Source organism: Bos grunniens, chromosome 10 (assembly GCF_055505025.1).
Source record: "Bos grunniens cultivar Pamir isolate PY7600 chromosome 10, Bosgru_T2T1.0, whole genome shotgun sequence".
Lineage (NCBI taxonomy): Eukaryota > Metazoa > Chordata > Mammalia > Artiodactyla > Bovidae > Bos > Bos grunniens.
Genome location: NC_141174.1, coordinates 88,061,136 through 88,084,918, shown reverse-complemented (window position 1 = coordinate 88,084,918; position 23,783 = coordinate 88,061,136). Strand labels below are relative to the sequence as shown.

At 39.3% G+C, this 23,783-nt stretch overlaps 1 protein-coding gene across 1 annotated transcript in view; it reads left to right on the top strand.

The window, feature by feature from the left end:
• Nucleotides 1-23,783, top strand: part of IQCH (IQ motif containing H) — a 231,508-nt gene that overhangs the window by 73,329 nt on the left and 134,396 nt on the right. The window contains 3 exon segments of the mRNA XM_086322857.1: nt 2,680-2,800; nt 10,450-10,578; nt 21,897-21,976. Coding sequence (XP_086178983.1) covers nt 2,680-2,800; nt 10,450-10,578; nt 21,897-21,976 — 330 coding nt within the window.

The window sequence follows — 23,783 nt, the reverse complement described above, 5'->3', positions numbered from 1 at the left end:
AGGCAATCAGCACTTTCACATGGTTTCTTTAATTTGCATTTATCTACCTTTCCCGTCTCATCCACACCTTATCCTCCTGATACACACAATATACTCGAGCCACATAGAGACCTTCACCTTCAGTGAAATGTTCATGCATTTGTGTGCTCTTTTGCTTTCTTGCCACCATTCTTTCTACCTATAATTGCATCCTGTTCTCCACGTGATATAATTCAATGCTTCTTTTAAGATGCAATTTAAATATCACTTACTGCAGTACATCTCAACCTTGGCTGCACATCAGAATCACCTGGGGAGCTTTGTAAAAATACCGAGGCCCAGGCTCCAGCACAGCTATTCTGGTTTAACTGCCCAGGGTTGGGGCCCAGGCAGCAGTATTTTTAAAAAGCTCCCTGAGTAATGCTAATATACAGCCAGTGTTGAGAGTCATTGCAAAGCCTTCTGCAATACCAGCAGGCAGAGTTAATTACTCCCTCTTCTGCGCTCTCATAGCTCTTAGATTTTCCATTGCTCATGAAATTTAATGCTTACTGTATTAAAGTTAGTGTTATATAGTAAGTGCTCAGTAAATGCTGAGGTTGTTACTGACCTTGTTCTTCCAACCGGGCACATGCAGGAGTGGTTATCCTTACCATGGGAACCCGACAGCAGAGGGGGCTGATGTTTCCCATCCAGAGATCCTGTCTGAAGGATTTACTTCTGTAAACTCACCAGGATGTCACCCTTCTCTGCCTCCTACACACACACCCCCCCTCACTGCCTTTTCAGCACAGCCCTAGCCCTTGGGTCCAGCTTTTACATTGTTGAGATTGACGCCATGTAAAGAATGAAAGAAACCAGCGTTATGAAAGTGCTGACAGCCTGACAGAAGCTGACCGTCGTCTGCCTTCCCCCATCTCCTTCGTGTCGCACTTTACATTGTGTTTACTGTCAGATCTGCTACTTTAGCTTTCAAGAGCACATTGTCAGGTGTACTTTGTCAAAGGCTTTCAGAAAATCCAGATGAACGATGCTGTGAGCCCCGATACTGCCAAATCTATATTTTACACCTTCACAGTGTTTGACAATTTTATTCAAGTGGAATCTTTCTATCTTCCTTCGATTTACCTTTGCCTCCCTGACCCTGAGATCAGACAACTGGAGACCCTTCTGTTTTTGATGCTGAGCATCCTCGTCTATGTCTGCACCATGTCTGGATCACAGTACACTGTATGATTATCTCAGCTTCCCTGGCTAGGAGGAGCTCCTGGCAGTTACTCCTATCTGGAAGTGAAGTAGCGGGAGGAGAGCTGAGGATGAGGAAAAGAGACCAAGGAGCACCAGCAATGCTGAAGTTCCACAATCGCACAATGCGCATGCGCACTCTCCGGAGCTCTACCCTTGCTTCTTCCCGCTTGCCTGGAAGGAAACTGACTGCATTAACAGTCTGCTCTTTCCTGTGAAAAATCCTATTTGTAGTCATTTTAAACCATCCTCTCCAAACATCGCCAAAGGGTTTGGTGTCCATAAGATGGTGTTACTTATATTAATAGTTTCCCTTAAGTACCACATCCTGGCAGTGGAGTTCTAAAATAACTTTGTTCACAGACATTTCTCAGCCAGTAAATATTATTTTTCAAAGTGATTTTCTCCCTGGAGTCTTGATGAAACTTTCCCTTTCTTTTTCCTTAAGGTCACCATGACCTTGATGAACTAGAAGATGTGCTACTGTGGAACCCAATGGCAAATTTCACTAATGCAGAATCAGATCAATCTTCAAATTGAATAATCTTTGCATATCTAGTGCTCTACCGTGACCTGAGAAAAATCTAACCTTTCTGACTTGGTTCTTTATTAAAATCAGTAGTTAAATAGCAAACCATTACCTAGTTCCCTTGGAAGTTATGCAAATTAATTAATGTTTGGAAAATGACTGGGAAATTTTAAAATCATCTCTAAATACCAAACAGTTGCATCTTCCCTGATGAGAGGGCCTAGGTAATTCATAACCTCCTATAATAAAGGTAAAAATACTGTGCTTGGCCTATATAATTACATGTGATTTATTTGCAATACATATAATATTTGAAATCTAGAAAGCATTTAATAGAAACAATTCATATTTCGTGACTATAATAAAAGCACTTAATGACTTTAGGAAAAGTAATCATCTACTCTAAGTGATCTATACATCACATCTTTAACTATTTCTAAGATCTGCTAGAGTCTGCTCCGAATTTATCCTTAACCTGTTAATGTTGACTGATATGTTTATTTTTACATTTTCCCAGTTTTTATTTATCCTCAAAACTCTAATGTGTATTTCCTAGAAAATTTGCCTGTACAAAACTTTGCTGTATTCAAAACCTCCTCTGTCAAGATTTAGCACTTTTATATTGTAGTCATTAAAATTGAACAAAATCTTAATAGTTCCTTTATTAACTACTATACTGACTTTGCATAGTGGAAATCACAACATGTTAATTGGATTTAATTAACTATTTTAAATTACACAAACTCCTGACAGTAGACAATAGCACAGGGTACCGGTGAGCAATAAAATTGGAGCTGATATTTCTACTTTATTAAAACTTAATGAAACTATTCATATTCATAACCTTATTTATTGTTTACAAGAAGAAAACTGTGTTCATTTTGAAGGCAAAAATGTCTGCTGAAAACAAATTTTTGATCATTTAGGTGAAGGCTCAGAAGTTAATAAAAGGCTCCACTATATCCAGCCTCACGGTTCTACCAGCTTCTCATCGCACGGATCCCTATTTCACCCCAGTGCCAGTCTTACAAGCAGATGCTAACAAAGGTTAGTGATTCAGATAAGCATTTTATATGTTTAGGAACATAAGGGGAAGAGCTTTGAGGTGGGATTGGGGGTCTGAGTTTGAATTCAGACTCAGATGCTGATTCTCCAAGGTGACTTTGGACAAGTCAAGTCCCCACTGTGGCCTGAGTTTCCTTCTCTGTAAATCAGAAGGTTGGACTAGATGACCACCAGAGTCCCTTTCCACTTCTAAGATCCATTATTCTATAGATTTTCTATTGATTTAGATTTTGGTATATTTACATGTTAAAATTATTATTGTATTTAGGTGATATTATAATTTTTAAAGCTTCTGAGCAGATAGTTTCTGATCCTTTTCTGATAATACTTAAAATTTTATTTCAATATATTACTACATAAAAATATGAAGCCAGAAATGAATGTAATTATTAAGTGAACTATGCAGGTCTAATCTAAATACTTATACTAAGACTTATACCAGTCTAAATACTTAGTCTAATACTGGTTTGTGAAACCAGTAGATTTCTCATTTTTTTAAGCAAAAGGTCACGTCATCTTTATCTCAGTATCCCCAGTGCTTAGAACCACATCTAGCATTTTGTAGATACTAAATAGTTGGTTGAATGGATAAGCAAATGAAAGTGTAAGTGAATGACTAAAGACTGAGTGTCATAAATGTAACCCTCTTTACTTCTCCCTGCTACATAATTGGCTGACGTGTTAAAGAATGCTTAAGTGGATCCCCTTTTGTATCTCAAATATGAGCAAGTGAGATGATCTTTAATTTATTTCTATCTCACTTTCTAACTGATGTCTGGAGTGTTTTAGACCTAAAGTTGGTTCCCCAGGGTTCCTCTGGTACCTGAAGATTTATAGGTTCTCCATTTTACAGCTCCTGTATCCTGTCTGCTGACCCACTAGTGGTGGTACAGAAAAACTCAAGAAGGACTGCATCATTATAAGCCTCTTAGTTGATTAAACCTCCCACAACTGAAACAATTACTTTCTTGGTTACGAACCCTGGTTGTTTAGAAATATTGGTGACACATGGTTTTAGTTAGTTTACATTATAGTTACTCCCTGGGAAAACTCCAGGGAGTTTTTATTTCTTGCTTTATAAAAACTTATATTCTTCCTGGGGTCAAATTAAGATGAATGAATGGATCAACCAACCTATTTATCCTTGCTTTAGCAATAGATACAGTAAAAAATTGCTGCAAAACAAAGGTAAATCTAGAGTCATAGCAACTTGTTCCAGAAAAGCATCACATTTTCATCCCTCAGTTATCTGCCAGAGAACACATGGCCTACCATAATATTTGTAGTTAATCAACCAATTAATCAACACATTTATTGACTACTTGCCATATGTCTGGTACTGTGCAAGGTAATATGAATGCCAGGAAAGCACAAGCCACACAAATGCTGATACGGTGCCTAAATGTTTACCTGTCCTGATGCTCTGAACTGTCATTGGAGTCACCCCAGATCTATACTAGTCCAGCATGTGGTGAAAGATGACCAACTCCCAGAAGAGAGGATAGTTTTGGAAAATGCAAGACAAACTTCCCTACTTTTTCTGGAATTATCTTGCTAAATCCAAAGAATAATGTCTCCACCCCTATCCCCACCCCTAGTAAATGATTAAGAATTTAAGTCTTCTAATAAGGAACCAAATTTTCAGTTCAGGCTCTGTGAAATCTCAGGCAAGTTGTGCTCCAGTTTTAGAATAAACTCTATAAACGAGACATGCCGGATCTGGCCTCACCTCCACTCTCATCTCACTCAGCTTTCTCCATGCTCCAGCCACAGGGGACTTCTCTCTTTTCCTTAGCAGGCCAAGCACCTTTTCACATCAGGCCTTCACCAGTCCTCTTACCTCTGCCTGTAAAAGTCATTTCCTCAAGCATCCGTCTTTTTGCTTTATAGATGATCACAATTTTGTAATTATATATTAATTTGTGAATTTATTTTGTCTTCTCCATCACTAAAGGCTCCATGAGATCTGTCTGGTTCACCATTGAATCCCCAGGCCCCAGAATAGTTCCTGACATATAAAAGGAACTTACATATTGGTTGAATGAATGAATGAGTTTTTAATGAATGAATGAATAGATGAATTCTAATTCCTAATCTAGTCAACAGGAATGTGAGAGTGCTATGAACATTTAATGAGACAATGGTGATAAGGGATAATTTTCAAAAACAGGTAAAGTCCCTACTCTCTCACAAATGAACACAAGTCAAAGATTTTAGTTGTTTAACTCATCAGTTTGAAAGAGAATTTGTAAGATGTCACAACTGGTCTAAAGGAGAATCCAAAGGACATATCTTTGTAGATCAGGAATATTGAAATAAATTTGTAAACACAAGGAAAATTGGCATTTGCATGGGAGGAAGGAATGAACCTTCACCAATTTTTTTCATGTCTATAGATATGAATTATTTGCATTATTATCAGTTTTTTCCCCACAAGTTAACTTTAATCTCTGCAGAGTTGTACAATAGTCAAAGACTAGATTCAGGTAATTCCTGGAGGCATTCCATTGAAAAGTATTCAGTAATCTCTTTTGCTCATTCTAAAACATAAAAAAAAAAAAAAATTTCCTACAATTGTGCCCCAATTTGATGCAAAATGATCTTAAAAAATTATTCACAAAGTAAGTCATTTCATTAGGTTTGGTCTGATTATTTACACAGGTGCAGCAAGAAGGTTAATCACCACATAGGCCATCTTAAGTTTGCTCTGTTGGAAGGAATCTCAGATTGAACTTTTAAAATCCTCTATTACTTGCTATCCTGAGACTAGAAAATCTGTCCACCAGATTTCAACTGTAGGACCTATAAATTTGGGTACATTCCTCTCCTCTAGAGATGCTCCCCATATCCTAAGGTTCTTGAGCCTGCTGGGAAGTGACATTACTTTGCAACTGTAAGGATGGAAATCCTGTAAGCCAGGCCAGTTTTTCTAGGAGGGTTTTGTAGGCTTTTGGTTCCATAAAATCAAGCTTACTCCTTTAAATGTAATTTGTTACACCTGATTAATAGCATCATTGTTAAATATGAAATTCCAGGCAAGTTCTTGGTTGCATAAGCAATTTTTTCAATTCTATCTTAGTAAAAGAAGAAAGGATTCTTATTGCATCTATGCAAATAGCCCATATTGCCATGAAAAGTAAGGAGGCTCAATGAGCTTCTGAATTTGGGAGGTGAGAGGGAGCTCATCTAAAGTAGTAGAAGTTCAATTTCCTTATTTTCTGGGAATATTCAGTTCCTGTAAGTGCTCATTTCTCTATGTAAGTTAATCAGAACAGAGTTCCTTTGAGATTTTACCATCTAATTTATTAATACCACCTGGAGACAATAAACATTCTACATTCATAATGAGAAATAAAGATCTTTCTGAATTACAGATACATAGGCATTCAATGATGAAAGTGAAAGAGGAGAGTAAAAAAGTTGGCTTAAAGCTCAACAGTCAGAAAACTAAGATCATGGCATCTGGTCCCATTACTTCATGGGAAATAGATGGGGAAACAGTGGAAACAGTGTCAAACTTTATTTTTGGGGGGCTCCAAAATCACTGCAGATGGTGATTGCAGCCATGAAATTAAAAGACGCTTACTCCTTGGAAGGAAAGTTATGACCAACCTAGATAGCATATTAAAAAGCAGAGATATTACTTTGCCAACAAAGGTCCGTCTAGTCAAGGCTATGGTTTTTCTAGTAGTCATGTATGGATGTGAGAGTTGGACTGTGAAGATAGCTGAGTGCTGAAGAATTGATGCTTTTGAACTGTGGTGTTGGAGAAGACTCTTGAGAGTCCCTTGGACTGCAAGAAGATCCAACCAGTCCATCCTAAAGGAGATCAGTCCTGGGTGTTCATTGCAAGGACTGAGGCTGAGGCTGAAACTCCAATACTTTGGCCACCTCATGCGAAGAGTTGACTCATTGGAAAAGACTCTGATGCTGGGAGGGATTGAGGGCAGGAGGAGAAGGGGACGACAGAGGATGAGATGGCTGGATGGCATCACCAACTCAATGCACATGAGTTTGGGTGAACTCCGGAAGTTGGTGATGGACAGGGAGGCCAGGCATGCTGCGATTCATGGGGCCACAAAGAATCAGACATGACTGAGCCCCTGAACTGAACTGAACTGAGGCATTCAATAGAGTTTATAGCTTCCATTCTAGTTTCAGCCACAGATGAAAAATAAACACAGAGGTGTAATGGTCTAGATATCAAAGAGTTATTCTCCTTCCTTGTGGGTATGAAATACCTAGTTGAATTCGGCTCAGAATACACATAGACAAACGGAACACTACTAACTATATTCTCCATTGTCTCTCATTCAATAAGGAATAAATCTCTGTGAGACCGTTTACAGACATCACCAAATTCCCAGTCATTGTAGCCACCAACAAGGACTAACTTGTCAGCCACAAATGAACCACGACACAAATTAATAGGGAGTACTATCAAAATTAGAAAAGCAAGGGACTTCCCTGGTGGTCCAGCGGCTAAGTCCCCACGCTCTCAACGCAGGGGGTCCGCATTGAATCCCTGGTCAGGGAACTAGATCCCACACGCTGCAAGAGTTCAGATGCTGCAATCAAAAGATCCTACATGCCACAACTAAGACCCAGAACGACCAAGTAAATAATAAAATAAAAATTAGGAAAATCAGAAAAACAAGAGCCAGCAAAGTTCTGTTGCCTCTCTGAATTAACTTATGGATGCCAAGAAAATACGTGCCTGGCTTGGCTCCCTGTGAGATGTAGGTACCGTTTCTGGCAATTTCAGGTGAATCTTTTGGTCATCTTGGTGGGAGCTCCAAAATCATTAAAAGGATATATATATATATATATTTTTAAAGTGAAACCATGACTCTTATACAAATATAAAATGAACACATCAAAGATTCTGTTTAACTGATTAATTAAAAAGGAGGGAACCAATAAAATGTAACAATTGATTCAAAGAAGAATTCAAACAGCAGACAAATTTATCAATCACGCCTTTAAAAATAAATTTGCAAATGCAGGTAAAACTGAATTTTGGGGGTGGAAGAAGTACATTCCCTCTATGTGACAAAATTTATTTGCATATATACACACAAGAATTATTTGCATTGCTTTCAGTTTTCTATCAACTAACCTTAATCACTGCAGAATTGTAAAATAGACTAATCAAAAACAAAGGTGATTATAGGGTCAGAAATCAAAGTCTCCAGTATTGCCATGAAAAGATAACCAGTACTCTTTAGCTTATTCCAAAGCCTCAACTTCTTCCTTTCAGTGGTAAATGCACACATGTGTTAGTCTAAAATTAAGTGAATTGCTTTAACCAATACTAAAGCAAAGGTTAAAATCACGCTCATATTCTTTGGGATTCTCAGAGAATGAAGCTCACTCCAGTGATGAAAATACACTGAATTAGAAGGAGCTCTGTTTTTCACATCTACAAAATGGGCATAGTTCTTGGACATGGGGTATGATATTTATAGGTGGAAAATATTTGTGAGGACAAAGAATTAGTTTTTATATTTCAAAGTAGTTGAATTCTGGTGTTATTATAATAAAAACCCAAAATACTAATGTTGAAAAGGGCTTGAAGAGTTGTACTTGGGATCAGTAGATCTTCAGTTTTAATAGTGAAAAAGATTAACCTGGAGTGCTTATTTAAAATGTAGATTTCTGGGCCCCAATTCTAGTGGTTCTCAAACTTCAGTGCACATAAGTATCTCCTGGAGCCTTCAATAATGCATATTACCAGGGCTTTGCCTCAGAAATTGGGATAGGGCCCAGGAATATCCATTTTTAATAAAAAGTTCTCATTCCAAATAATCCTGTGGTAAGTAAACTTACCAGGTAGCTCAGTGGTAAAGAATCTGCCAGCCAATGCAGGTGATGTGGGTTCCATCCCTGGGTCGGGAAGATCTCCTGGAGGACAAAATGGCAACCCACTCCATTATTCTTACCTGGAAAATTCCACGGACAGCGGAGCCTGGTGGGTTACAATCCGTGGGGTCACAAAGGGTCAGACACAACTGAGTGAGCATGGCCACACACACACACACAAATAAACTGAAGACTTCTCTTGGAATCATTGTTTTAGAATCACTTACAACATTGTTTTGGAATCACTGTTCTTAGTGAACTCTTCAGCTCCCCCATCATTCTTCTGAATTCCTTTAACACTAGACTTTAATATCCTGAATGTGATATAATATAGTCTTTAGAGGTGATAACGGAGAAGGCAATGGCACCCCATTCCAGTACTCTTGCCTGGAAAATCCCATGGACGGAGGAGCCTGGTGGGCTGCAGTCCATGGGGTCGCGAAGAGTCAGACACAACTGAGCGACTTGACTTTCACTATTCACTTTCATGCATTGGAGAAGGAAATGGCAACCCACTCCAGTGTTCTTGCCTGGAGAATCCCAGGGACAGGGAAGCCTGGTTGGCTGCCGTCTATGGGGTCGCACAGAGTCAGACACGACTGAAGCGACTTAGCAGCAGCAGCAGCAGAGGTGATAAGGCAAATGAAAACAGTATTTATCCCTCTTAGGATGTGTGCCAACTTCTTCAGCCTAGTCCAGTTTAGAACACAGTTTTTTAACTTAGATTTCATTGAGACCCAGAGTTCTTTATTTTTCTTCCTATTACCTGACAGCAACAAGAAGCTGAAGCCCTATCACACATCTATGTCAAGTACTCCCTGACTTTCTGGCTTCAATATGATGCATGCATACAAAGTCTCTTCAGTCGTGTTCAACTGTTTGTAGACTGGACTATAGCCTGCCAGGCCCTTCTAGAAGTCCATGGGATTCTCCAGGCAAGAATACTGGAGTGGGCTGCCATGCCCTCCGCCGGGGGATCTTCCCGACTCAGGGATCAAGCCTAAGTCTCTTTGGTTCCTTGTATGGGACCACTTTACCACTAGCACCACCAATGGTAGTTGCCCCTGAATGTGAGTTTTGCCCCTGACAGCAGGCTTTGCTCAGATATTCATTTACTCATTGAAGTTTTTAAAAATGATGTCTCCTGTCCTTGAAAAGCCTTGGCACTGGTCATATGGACACAGTTTGAGATCTAGGAATTGTAAATTAGTTGCAGTAATACTAACCATGTTGCCCAGTTACACTAAAACAATCTATTTGGGCATTCACATCTTCTGGTAATATGAGAAATGTCTAAAAGGAACTCTTTTTTAAAAAAATAAAATGTAACTCATTATAACAACAGAAATATGATTTTAAGCACACAGATGTTCTTTCTTTCAGAACCAAAGATCTCCCTAGTTATGGACTGTGTACCTGATTTCTCTGAATTTTAAAAAGAATACCAATATTAGTAATAATTGAAAATGCCATGATGTATAAAGAAGTTTTTGTTTGCATTGGAAGTATATTTCTATCTTGAAATTACCATAGTACAAGTTTATTTCAAAATACCACTATTAGAAATGCCATCTTTTTTCCTGCGGTTGTTAGAAAAATAGATAGGACACATACTATGGCTATTTTTTCATGCAAAGGATTAAGGCACTAAATGTACTCTCACAAATAAACTAATGAATATAGAAAGTTACATTTGTGAAATTTATAGAGTTCAGACTTTGTGGAAGTGCTTGAAGTTAAACTCATATTCTTCTAACCTTCCTTTTTAGGGGTTTTAAGTATGATAGAACGAGGATTGATTCCACCAACAGCAAGAATTACCTTTCAGAATCCACCTATTGTACCCAGAGCAGCTCCTCTGCATCATTTTGATGAAGGACGTAAGATTTTGGCTACCGGTAAGACAGTCTTCTTAGTTGGGGATAGACAGAAATTACCAAAAGCTACTCTTCTAGTATCCAACTTTTATCTTCAGTAATAGGACAGACTTAAACTTGTAATGGTTCTGAGTTGCAGTTTACTGAATAAAGCAACTTTAGTCTTTTTGTGAAATACCTACTTAGGGCCTGTGTTTTCTATGTGTGAGAAAGTTGGTATTTTTAAGGGATTTGCAGCTTGGTTGGGAAAATAAGACAGAGATATAAAAAATAAATAACAATACATAGCATTACAAACTAAAAACCAAATGGATGTTAAAATCTAGTACTATGAGTATGCAGAATGATTGCTTAGAGGTGAAACAATAGAAGACTTCAAAGAGGAGGCTGGCTAAAATAGGAGAAAAGCACCCACCTAGGTATCTACTAAGTGGTTGTAGAACCTCAGGCAAGTCATTTACTTTCTCAGGGCCTCAGCTTTGTCAGTTATAAAATGAGGGGTTTTGGCTAATAAATTCATCTGCTCAACAAGTATTTGTTGAATGCTTGCTTTATCCAAGGTAGTTGGGGATCTGACAGAGAAAATAAGTCAATCATATGTATTCTTGTGGTGCTTACATTCTAGTAGAGGATATAGATAATAATCAGGTAAGTAAATGAGAATTTAAGCTAAGGACAAGTGCTAGAAATAAAATAACATAGACTGAGAATGATAAAAGGAAGTGATTACTTTGCTTGGGAGGGAAGGGTCAGGGAGTGTATCTTGGAAGATGTTGAGATCCAAATGATGAGAAGGACCCAGTCATGTAAAGATCTAGAGAAGAGTATTTCAGATGTAGGACAGCATTGGCGTAATGGCCCAGGGGATTAAGGAGGGAGTAAGCAAGAATGCTTAAGAAGAAAATGGCAACCCACTCCAGTGTTCTTGCCTGAAGAACCCCAGGGATGAGGAAGCCTGGTGGGCTGCTGTCTATGGGGTCGCACAGAGTCGGACATGACTTAGCAGCAGCAGCAGCAAGCAAGAATGCTAATGGGGCTGGAAGGCCAAGAGAAGGAAGAGATAATGTTGGAGAGGTAGAGAAGACTGGAATGATGTAGGGTAGAACAGAGACCACGAGTTGTCTTCAAGGTTAATTCTTCCCTACTTCCACAGTAATTGAGTCATGGATGGGCACATGTCAGCTTGACCAAAGACATTCTAGTCTTCCTTTCAGCTAGCTGAACTTGGGAACTTCCTTCCAGGTTCTGGACAATGAGAATGTAAGCAGAAGGGGAAATGGAAACTTCTGGGCATAGCTTCTTCTTTTCATTTTTCTATCTCTGACTAGCTGGGATGAAGATATATATGATGGGCAAGCACTTTGAAGTCAAAAATGGAACTCCAGGTTGAGTCTGGACAAGATACCCTGCCTAACCAGGACTCTTTTCCTTTCAACCTTTGTGTGAAAGAGAAATAAACTCTTAATTTGTTTAAGCCATTTATATCTTAGGATCTTTCTTTTTAAAAGCCTTACATTGTAGCAGAACCGGCAAGGCATCCTTTCAAATCATGATGAGGAATTGGATTTAATCCTAATTACAGTGAGAAATCACTGAAAAGTTTAAGAGGAGGATGAGGTGATCTGATTTATATTTTAATAAGACCATGGTGACTGCTTTACAGATAATGAGTTATACAGGAACATGAGTGGAACCAAGAAGACTAGTTAAAGACTGTTTTGGTAAACCAGGTGAGAAATGATGGTGAATTTAAGGAGGATGGTATCAGTGGATATGAAGAGAAGTAAACAAATTCACGTTATATTTTATTTTAGAGGTAGAGCCATGAGGAATGACTGAAAGAAAGAAATGAAGAATGGCTCACAGATAGGAGTGAGGAAAAGAGAGGCATCAGGGATAAATATGTATGAACATACCCCAATTTTGTATCCATTCTACTGTTGATGGGAATTTCAGTGGTTTATACCATAGAGCTGTTAGGGGTAATACCACTATGAACATTCTTGCATATGTCTTTTAATGTAAATATATATATATACCCTGCTCTTGGATACATATTAAAAAGAATTGCTGAGGCATGGGGTAAACATATGCTCAGATTTAGCAGATAACACCAAATGGCTTTGCAAGGTGTTTATACTGATTTATTTTCTTACTAGCAGTATATGAAAATTCCAGATGATATATATCTTTGTCAACACTTGATATTTTCTTTTCTTTGTTTATTGCTTTGCCACCCTGAAGATTGTTGTGGTATATCTTTGTGGATTTAATTTCTATTTCCCTGACGACCAATAAAGTTAAAGAGTTTGTGGGGTTTTTTTTGATATGTGTATTGCTCATTTGAGTATCTTCTTTTGTAAACTGACTTAAAACTTCAACATTTTTTAAAAATGGGTTGTTTTTCTTGGTTATATAGTATTATGTAGGTATCCTGGATACTAATCTTTTATCAGTTATAGGGGACTGGAATGCAAAAGTAGGAAGTCAAGAAACACCTGGAGGAACAGGCAAATTTGGCCTTGGAGTACAGAGTGAAGCAGGGCAAAGGCTAGTAGAGTTTTCCCAAGAGAACACACTGGTCATAGCAAACACCCTCTTCCAACAGCATACATGGACATCACCAGATGGTCAACACCAAAATCAGATTGATTATATTCTTTGCAGCTAAAGATGGCAAAGTCCTATACAGTCAGCAAAAACAAGACTGGGAGCTGACTGTGGCTCAGATCATGAACTCCTTATTGCCAAATTCAGACCTAAAATGAAGAAAGTAGGGAAAACCACTAGATCATTCAGGTATGACCTAAATCAGATCCCTTATGATTATACAGTGGCAGTGATAAATAGATTCAAGGGATTAGATCTGATAGACAGAGTGCCTGATGAACTATGGACAGAGGAAAGATACACCCATTTGAATGCAGAGTTCCAAAGAATAGCAAGGAGAGATAAGAAAGCCTTCCTGAGCAAGCATTGTAAAGAAATAGAGGAAAACAACAGAATGGGAAAGTCTAAAGATATCTTCAAGAAAATTAGAGTTACTAAGGGAACACTTCATGCAAAGATGGGCACAATAAAGGACAGAAATGGTATGGACCTAACAGAAGCAGAAGATATTAAAAAGAGGTGGCAAGAATACACAGAAGACTATACAAAAAAGATCTTCACAACCCAGATTGTTGAAGCCAGGCTTCAACAGTACATGAACCATGAACTTCCAGATCAAGCTGGATTTAGTAAGGCAGAGGAACCAGAGATCAAATTGCCAACATCTGTTGGATCAACGAAAAAGCAAGAGAGTTCCAGAAAAACATCTATTTTTGCCTTATTGACTATGTCAAAGCCTTTGTGTGGACCACAACAAACTCTGGAAAATTCTTATAGAGAAAGGAATGCCAGACCACCTGACCTGCCTCTTGAGAAATCTGTATGCAGGCCAGGAAGCAACAGTTAGAACTGGACATGGAAAAACAGACTGGTTCCAAATAGGGAAAGGAGTATGTCAAGGCTGTATATTGTCACCCTGCTTATTTAACTTATATGCAGAGTACATCATGAGAAACACTGGGCTGGATGAAGCACAAGCTGGAATCAAGATTGCCAGGAGAAATATCAATAACTTCAGATGTACAGATGACACCACCCTTATGGCAGAAAGTGAAGAAGAACTAAAGAGCCTCTTGATGAAAGTGAAAGAGGAGAGTGAAAAAGTTGGCTTAAAGCTCAACATTCAGAAAACTAAGATCATGGTATCTGGTCCCATCACTTCATGGCAAATAGATGGGTAAACAGTGGAAACAGTGACATACTTTATTTTTTGTGTGTTCCAAAATCACTGCAGATGGTTACTGCACCCATGAAATTAAAAGATGCTTACTCCTTGGAAGAAAAGTTATGACCAACCTAGACAACATATTAAAACACAGAGACATTACTTTGCTGACAAAAGTCCGACTAGTCAAAGCTGTGGCTTTTCCAGTAGTCATGTGTGGATGTGAGAGTTGGACTATAAGAAAGCTGAGCACCCAAGAGTTGACACTTTTGAACTGTGATGTTGGAGAAGACTCTTGAGAGTCCCTTGAACTGCAAGGAGATCCAACCAGTCCATCCAAAAGGAAAGCACTCCTGAATGTTCATTGGAAGGACTGATGTTGAAGCTGAAACTCCAATATTTTGGCCAGATGATGCGAAGAACTGACTCATTTGAAAAGACCCTGATGGTTGGAAAGACTGTAGGCAGAAGGAGAAGGGGACAACAGAGTATGAGATGGTTGGATGGCATCACTGACTCGACAGACATGAGTTTGAGCAAGCTCCGGGGTTGGTGATAGACAGGGTGGCCTGGCGTGCTGCAGTCCATGGGGTCACAAAGAATTGGCCAGGACTGAGCGACTGAACTGAACTGAGGGTCAGAGTACTAGTGACAAATTATCTTCATTTTTCTTCATCTTAGACTGTCTTGATTTCTTCTTTATTTCCTAAAGGATATTTTCACTAGCTTTAGGATTCTGGGTTGACAGTGGTTTTCTTACAGTATTTAAAAAAACCTTTTGCCACTTCCTTTCTCTTTCATGGTTTCTGATGAGAAATCTACTGTCCCTTTTTTTTTTCTGCTGTAGGTAAGGTGTTGCTTTTTTTCTCCTGCTTCCAAGATTTTTCTCTGTCTTTAGTTTTTAGGAAGTCTTGACCATATCTTAACGTGAATTTCTTTGGTTTTGTCTTGTTTGGGTGGAGAAGGCAATGGCAACCCACTCCAGTACTCTTGCCTGGAAAAATCCCATGGACGGAGGGGCCTGGTGGGCTGCAGTCCATGGGGGTCACTAGGAGTCAGACACGACTGAGCGACTTCCCTTTCACTTTTCACTTTCATGCATTGGAGAAGGAAATGGCAACCCACTCCAGTGTTCTTGCCTGGAGAATCCCAGGGACAGGGGAGCCTGGTGGGCTGCCGTCTATGGGGTCGCACAGAGTCGGACACGACTGAAGCAACTTAGCAGCAGTAGCAGTAGCACCTTGTTTGGGATTGGCTCACCTTCTATAGGGTTGTATGTTTTGCCAAATTTGGGGGGTTTTCAGCCATTATTTCTTTGAGTACATTTTTTTTTTTTTCAGCTTTGCCCTGTATTGCCTCTCTTTATAGGCTACAGGATACAAATGTTAGATCTCTTGGTAGACTCCCACAGGTCCTTGAGGCTCTGTTCATTTCCCTGCACCCCACCCCCGCCCATGTCTTTTCTCTCCATTGTTCAGATTGGGTAATTTCTATTTTTCTGTCTTCTAGTTCACTGATTTACCTGTCCTCTACATTCTGCTGTTGAGCCATCCACTGAATTTTGTATTTAGATGACTGTATTTTTCTGTTCCAAAATTTCAATTTGTTTAAAAAAATGTACACTTAAAAATGGTTAAGATGATAAATGTGGTTTTTTTTTTTTTTGGCTGCCCTGCACAGCTGTGGGATTTTAGTTCCTGGACCATGGATTGAACCCAGGCCATGGCAGTGAAACCACCGAATCCTAACCACTGAAACACCAGGGAATTCCTTGTTTTGTGTATTTTAACACAATTAAAAATTCAGTTGAGTTCCTCCTTACATATTCTGTTTTCTCTGTGGAGACTTTCTGTTTCTTTGCTGAGATTTCATATTATTTCTTTTGTTTCATGTGTTTCTGTAATTGCTTGTGGAACATTTTTATGATGGTTGCTTTAAAATTTTTGTCAGGTAATTTTAAGCTTTCTGTCATCTCAGGGTTGGTATCTAGTCCTTGTCTTTTTTCATTCAGTTCCTGGTTCTTGGTATGGTGAGTGATCCTCAATAGAAACTTTGACATTGTGGGTATTATATTATAAGACTCTGGTTCTTATTTAAATCTGTTTTAGCTGGTTCCCCTGATACCCCTGTTAATTCTCTATGCCCTTGAGAAATAAGCCAAATTAGCTACAATATATCATCCTGTGTATGCATTGCTGGATTTCATTTGCTAATATTTTGTTTACCATCGTTCAGGAGAAAGGTTGTCCTAAATTTTTCCTTTCCTATGTTTTCCTTTGGATTTAGTAGCCTGGTGAGTTTTGCCTCAGTGAGTAGAAAAATGTCTATTCAGGTCCTTTACTCATTTAAAAATTAGGGTTATTTTGTTTTTTGCTATTAAGTTGCATGAGTTTCTGGTATGTATTATATATATATATATATATGTATATTTATCATCACAATGTACACTTTAAATATCTTATAATTTATTTTGTCAGTTATACTTCAATAAGGCTATAATTTTTAAAAATAGAAGGAACAAATAAATAATATGAAAATGAAAAAATGCAGAAACTGCAGATAGAATTAAAAAAAATAATATGATAACAATGTCAATATATTTTAAAAAACAAAATGAAAATTTTCCTAGAAAAATCTAAATTACTTAAGTTAATTCAAGAAAAAATAGGAAACTTAAAACAATAACGTTAGAAAATTTGACTTGGTAGGTAAAAATATCTGTCTTACAGACGGACATGTGCATACTTACACACACACACACACACACACACACACATATACCAAGCAAAAAAGGCCTCAGGTCTTTTATAGGCAAGCTTTACCAATTTTAAAGATCAGGTAATTCGTATATTAAATGCCATAGGGAAACAAAAAAAGGAGAGCTTGCCAGCTGGTTTTATGAAGCTACTAAAACTTTGGTACCAAAACTAGATGAGGACAGTGCAAGAAAAAATATATAAGTCAATCTCAGGAACATAAAAAATAGCATTCTAAATACAAGGTAGCAGTATGACTATAATGTGTAAAATATATAACTAGCAGGAAACTGCTGTGTAACAGGGAGCCCAGCCTGGTGCTCCGTGACAGCCTAGAAGAGTGAAATGTGGGGGGAGAGGGACTCAAGAGGGAGGGGGTATATACAATCAGTATAAAAGACCGATTCATATTGATGTATGGTAGAGACCACCACAACACTATAAAGCAAGTATCGTCCAAAAATAAAAAGTTAGCAGTATGTTTTTACATTCATCATAATCAAGGAAGAATATGTGGCAGATTCAACATTAGAAAAATCGAACAATATAATTCACCACATTAACAGATTAATAAAGAAAAACTCTATGATCATCTTAATATACATCAAAATTTAAAAATCATAAAACACAATTCAACATTAATAATAAGAGAAAATCTTCTGGGCAGCATAGAAGTAGGAGAGAATTTTCTGAACCTGATTGTTGTCTTCAACCAAAACCCCAAAGCAAACAGTGTTCTTAGTAGGGAGGCTTTAGAAGTATTCTGTTAATATTTCCTCATTAAAAGCAGAGACAGTTCAAGGATGACCACTGCTGCCCTCACTCTTACTGCCGTCACTGTTGGACACTGCCCCTGAGACCCTAGCCCGTGCAATGAGAGGAAGCATGGTATAGAGAGAAGGAGCGGGAGGGAAGGGTACCCGTCAGGCATGTATGTGACTGCACCTATCAGAAACCCTAACTAGCAGGGCTTAAACAGTGAGTTCATTTGTCTCGGAAGGAATCAGGAAGTAGGGAAACTAGCGACGGTGGTGCTTATACACAGCATTGTAACAACTCTCTTTCTGCTTTACCTTCTTTAGCATGTTTCGTTCATCCACTTCACAGCTCTAAGATGACTCCTGCAGATTTGTGCCTTAACATGCTCATTCCAGGCAGCAAGAGGGGGAAATAGTAGCACCAGTCTCTTCCTGGAAGCCCTTGGATGGGCCTCCCTTCAATTCTCACTGGTCACACGGCCACTGTTAAAGACAAGAAAGGCTGCAAGTGAACGTGCAAGGATAAGGTTAGGATTAGTATTAGGATGGAGAAGGCAGTGGCACCCCACTCCAGTACTCTTGCCTGGAAAATCCCATGGACGGAGGAGCCTGGTGGGCTGCAGTCCATGGGGTCGAGAAGAGTCGAACACGACTGAGCGACTTCCCTTTCACTTTTCACTTTCATGCATTGGAGAAGGAAATGGCAGCCCACTCCAGTACTCTTGCCTGGAAAATCCCAGGGACAGGGGAGCCTGGTGGGCTGCCGTCTATGGGGTCACACAGAGTTGGACACGACTGAAGTGACTTAGTAGTAGTACTAGTATTAGGATTGGGGACATAAACGAAATACTTAGTATTATTGATTATGCTTGGTCTAATCCATTCATGAAATTCTGTTCTTTGAAATATATGTAATATCTGGGGCTTACTTAAAACATTACTTCTTGTTTATCTAAAGTTTAAATTTAACTGCATACCCTTTTTAAAAAATTGTTTTCCTAAATCTGGAAACCCTAGAAGCTGGGAATGTTGATACCCTGAAAAAAAGTTGAGGTTCTAAAATTAGCAAGGAAAAAAGTGAGATGGCTTCCTGGGAAGCACATAACAATAAATTGCTACCACAAGAATCATACAAATACTTCCAGAAAGACAAGATTTTTTATCCCCCTGACATTGAGGCAAAATTTATCCTACAGATTTTTTCAGAATGGAAACTGAGTAGCAAAATAGGCAGTGTCTTAGGATGCAGACATTCATCAAATGCATGTATCCCATAAAATTCAAGGCCATATGAAGTTATAAATTTAATGATAGAATTTCTGCAGGTAATGAAGAAAAACCTCCAAAAAATTTTTTTAGAGATAACCATTAACCATGGATTATCCATGTGAAATTGCAATCATATCTTTATCCTACCAAATTTCACTGAAATTTTAATAAATTCCTCTAAAAAGGAATTAATAAATTTAATAAATTCCTTTAAAAATTATGCCCACTTCTCAACTGCTATTTTGTTTCATCACGGTAATTTAGCAATAAATCTCATTTGTCTGCAGGAACCTGAAAGTTAAACAAAAAGTGTACTGAAGTTGCAGATAATAGGAAAAACAGGCTTTATGGGTGACTCTGAATTCATACTATCCTGGGTATACAGGAGCTGACCTTCAAAGTTAGAGAGCCAAGTTCAAGTGGACAACTGGGTAGGAGAGCACAGAAGTCAAGGCAAAAACTTGTAGGATGAAAATGGTGTCTTCACACACTACAGTCTTCCCTCTGTGTCCACGGGGGATTGTTGGTTCCAGGACCTGCTGTGGATACCAAAATCTGCAGATGCTCAATGGTCTTCTACAAAATGGCGTTGCACAGTTGGCCCTGTGTATTCCTGGGTTCTGTGTCTGCGGATTCAGCCAACCGTGGATAGAAATTGGTTGAATCTGTGATGCAGAATCCATTGTATAGCCAGTTGTATGGCCAATTGCCTAACCTTGGGGAAGGTGGTGGGCAGTCTCACAGTATAGGAGGATCGCTGGAAGCAGAAAGGTGGTAAAATAGGGTTTGTCCAACACAACAAAAGTCTTTTGTGAAGGTGATCTCTAGTGCTAAGACAATGGAATTCCTGCTACTTTTTAGGAGATGGCTGAAGACATTCCCTGCAGCCTACTTGAGGTAGTGTGAGAGAACCAAGTGCTCAAAGTGGAATTCTAAATTGTATATTGATATGCTGTATTTGGGAGAAGGCAATGGCACCCCACTCCAGTACTCTTGCCTGGAAAATCCCATGGACGGAGGAGCCTGGTAGGCTGCAGTCCATGGGGTCACTGGGAGTCGGACACGACTGAGCAACTTCACTTTCACTTTTCACTTTCCTGCATTGGAGAAGGAAATGGCAACCCACTCCAGTGTTCTTAGGGACAAGGGAGCCTGGTGGGCTGCCGTCTATGGGGTCACACAGAGTCGAACACGACTGAAGTGACTTAGCATAGCATAGCATAGCATGCTGTATTTGAAGAAAGTGAAAGTTGCTGAGTCGTGTCCGACTCTTTGCAACCCAATGAAATTCTCTAGGCCAGAATACTGGAGTGGGTAGCCTATCCCTTCTCCAGGGGATCTTCCCAACCCAGGAATCAAACCAGGGTCTCCTGCATTGCAGGTGGATTCTTTACCTGAGCTATCAGGGAAGCCAAAGTTTATTACCTCCTTCGAGCCGGAATTGAACCAGCGACCTAAGGATGACAGCAGCTTATCACCTTTACAGTCCTCTGCTCTACCAGCTCGGAGAAGGCAATGGCACCCCACTCCAGTACTCTTGCCTGGAAAAGCCCATGGCCGGAGGAGCCTGGTAGGCTACAGTCCATGGGGTTGTGAAGAGTCAGACATGACTGAGCGACTTCACTTTCACTTTCCACTTTCGTGCATTAGAGAAGGAAATGGCAACCCACTCCAGTGGTCTTGCCTAGAGAATCCCAGGGATGAGGGAGCCTGGCGGGCTGCCGTCTATGGGGTCGCACAGAGTTGGACACGACTGAAGTGACTTAGCAGCAGCAGCTCTACCAGCTGAGCTATCGAAGGGTGCTGATATTTGAAGAGTATCTGTTAATTCTTTCTAAGATTTGTTGTTAGAGAACTGACAGAAAAGGGGTGGACTAAGGAAATGAGTAGAAAGAAGCCTCACTTCTTTGACTCAATTAACTATGTAAATAAATTATTTGTTCTCTTTCTTAAAAAGAGCAGTATAAGGATTTTTCTCTCCTGAGAATCAGATTTGAGCTGTTTTGTAAAGGCAGCTGTGTTTGCTGCCAGGCAATGGTAGAGATTCGATTTCTCTTACAAGCATTATCTAGCATGTAGGCTTACCTCCACTATGGACTAGATGTGTTCTCCAAAAGTTGTTGCTTATAGATTTATTCCCAAAACAATATTTATGTGTTAAATATAAAAATAAAATAAAAAAGTGTTAAAAATAAAAATGTTTTTCACTTGCTTTATTTACCCCAAGCCTCTTAAATTCTTTAGAATTGTCTTTTTAAATGATTATACATTAGAATAGTCCATCCTATATATAGTTACTGGAGAAGGAAATGGCAACCCACTCCAGTATTCTTGCCTGGAGAATCCCATGGACAGAGGAAACTGGCAGGCCATGGGGTCGCAAGAGTCGGACACGACTTAGCGACTAACCCAACCATCAAGTCCCTTTAGACCGAATTTGGGAATACAGCTATTAAAAGAAATCTTAGAGTGAAACATTTTATAAGACAAGGATAACTTTCTAAGTTGCTTTCTTTAAAAATGTGCCTCTTTCTCTAGGAAGTTTGCATAGGGGAGTTGACTTTATATTCTGATGGAACTGTTGCTCTTCCAAGCTCTTTGCTTTCCTTTTGAAGTCAATGATCACAAATGTTTCATTGAATTGATACAAGAATGACTGGGAGTGAACAGAGAATGGGTGACAGAGCCACCTGACTTTTAAGGTGCAAACCCAACAGCATCAACCCAATGAATCAGTCTCTCTTTTTGGAAGAGGTAACCCTTCTTCACCTCTGTCCACAGCCCCGTTTGCTGCACCCCAGAGAACAGAGTCGATTCCAGAGGAGATGAAGACTGTCTCTCTCAAGAGACAGAGATCAAAGGTATTCATATTCCTAACTAATAAAAGAAAATTGTTCTAATTTACAATATCCTCAGTGAGATTTTTGGTAATATGTGCATGTTATAGAGTTGTATGTTTCACATAGAACTAAATATTATTTCTGCTGCTGCTGGGATGCATTTGATTTTAAAAGGGAAGATTGTTCTGCAAATAAACTCTACCATGACAGTATCAGTAGGATCTAAAAAATTCAATCATGTTCTATTATTTCTAGACTAACTGATTCAGTTAATCTCTACTGCTATCTGGTCAAGGGCCCAGGAGTCTGGAATACAAGGCTTTATATACAAATTTGTGTTACATAGGGTATATTATTGTATGCTGTGTGCTGTAGGTACTGTGCTTAGTCACTCAGTCATGTCCGACTCTGAGACCCCATGGATTGTAGCCCACCAGGCTCCTTTGTCCATGAAGATTCTCCAAGCAAGAATACTGGAGTCTGTTGCCATGCCCTCCTCCAGGGGATCTTCCCAACCCAGAGATTGAACCCAGGTCTCCTGCATTGCAGGCAGATTCTTTACCATCTGAGCCACCAGGGAAGCATGTTATTGTGAGGTTTCCTTTATCGTTAAGCATAGGATAATAAAGCAAGTTCCCCAGTTTTGGACAGATACCTTAATGCAGAAGGGAAAGGGGCTCTATTCTCTGACCTTAGGACCTCAGAATACAATGCTCATCCCTATGGAGATTCTCCTAGTTTAAAGGTGCTGGACTTTTATAGCTTGCTTTCTTATGTTTATGAGCCACAGACAGACTTGTGATAATTGAAACTTTTCAACATAGAAGGAGACAGCTGGCAGTGTTTTTCTTTTTTTTTTCTGGGCTTACCCTATGGGGTCATGTTTACAGCTGCTCCCATTAAAAAAAAAAAGAAAATGAAAGCAGAATTGAAGAGTGACACAGAAGAAATTAATCCCCCTGTGTCTATATAGTCAACTGTTACCTGTTCTTTGTAGACCTTGTCTTTTAACATGCACGTCTTCCTCAAGATGTTTTCACTGTATTTGCAGCACGGGTGGGCTGTCTCTCCTTAAGAGATTTCTAAGCTGTTTATGTAGCAGTATGTCATGTGACACCGCAGTTGCCGTGGCAAATATTTGTGTTTCGTGAAAAACGTAAAAAAAAAAATCAATGTAAATGGCCAAATCCCAAGACAGACAGGCCTTCAGGCTAGTGTTTGGCCTGCACCATCATGGTTTCCATCTCAGCTGTTTAACAGGCTGTGTGTGCAAGGCCATGGGCTAACGTGCATAATGGGAACAGGCAGGCACACCTGTTTTGCTTCTCACCGTGTTGGCAGTCTCAGGCTCCACAGTTTATAGGTAACAGAGCTACAGGTAATGTAAATAAGACTAAGTTTTATCCAGTGAGCGGAATGCCTCAAAAAAAAAATTTTTTTTTTTTGTAAATAATGACATTTCCTGAGTGCTGATTAACCCTGCCTTTACTTTCCTGTCTACTGACTTCACCAAGCTTTCCCCTAGTGCTAAAAGCAGTAATATCTAAAGACTTTCCTAATAGTCCCGAGTTGCTACATTTCTGAATTGACTCTTGAATGGTAAATGAAATTATTCATAGTCTCTGTGAAAAGTGTCCTAGCATGGAAGTTGAAAGGCTAAGAGAAAGACTGTGATAGGCCTGGCCTCGTGATAAACCCAGAACAGAGCTTGGATCAGTCCCCACCACCGGGCAGTGAGGTGCCACATACAGAAGCCCTTTCTTGAAAATGGAACTTGGCATCTGATTATAGTTGGTCGTTTTTAGTATTTATTTTGTCAAACTCTTTC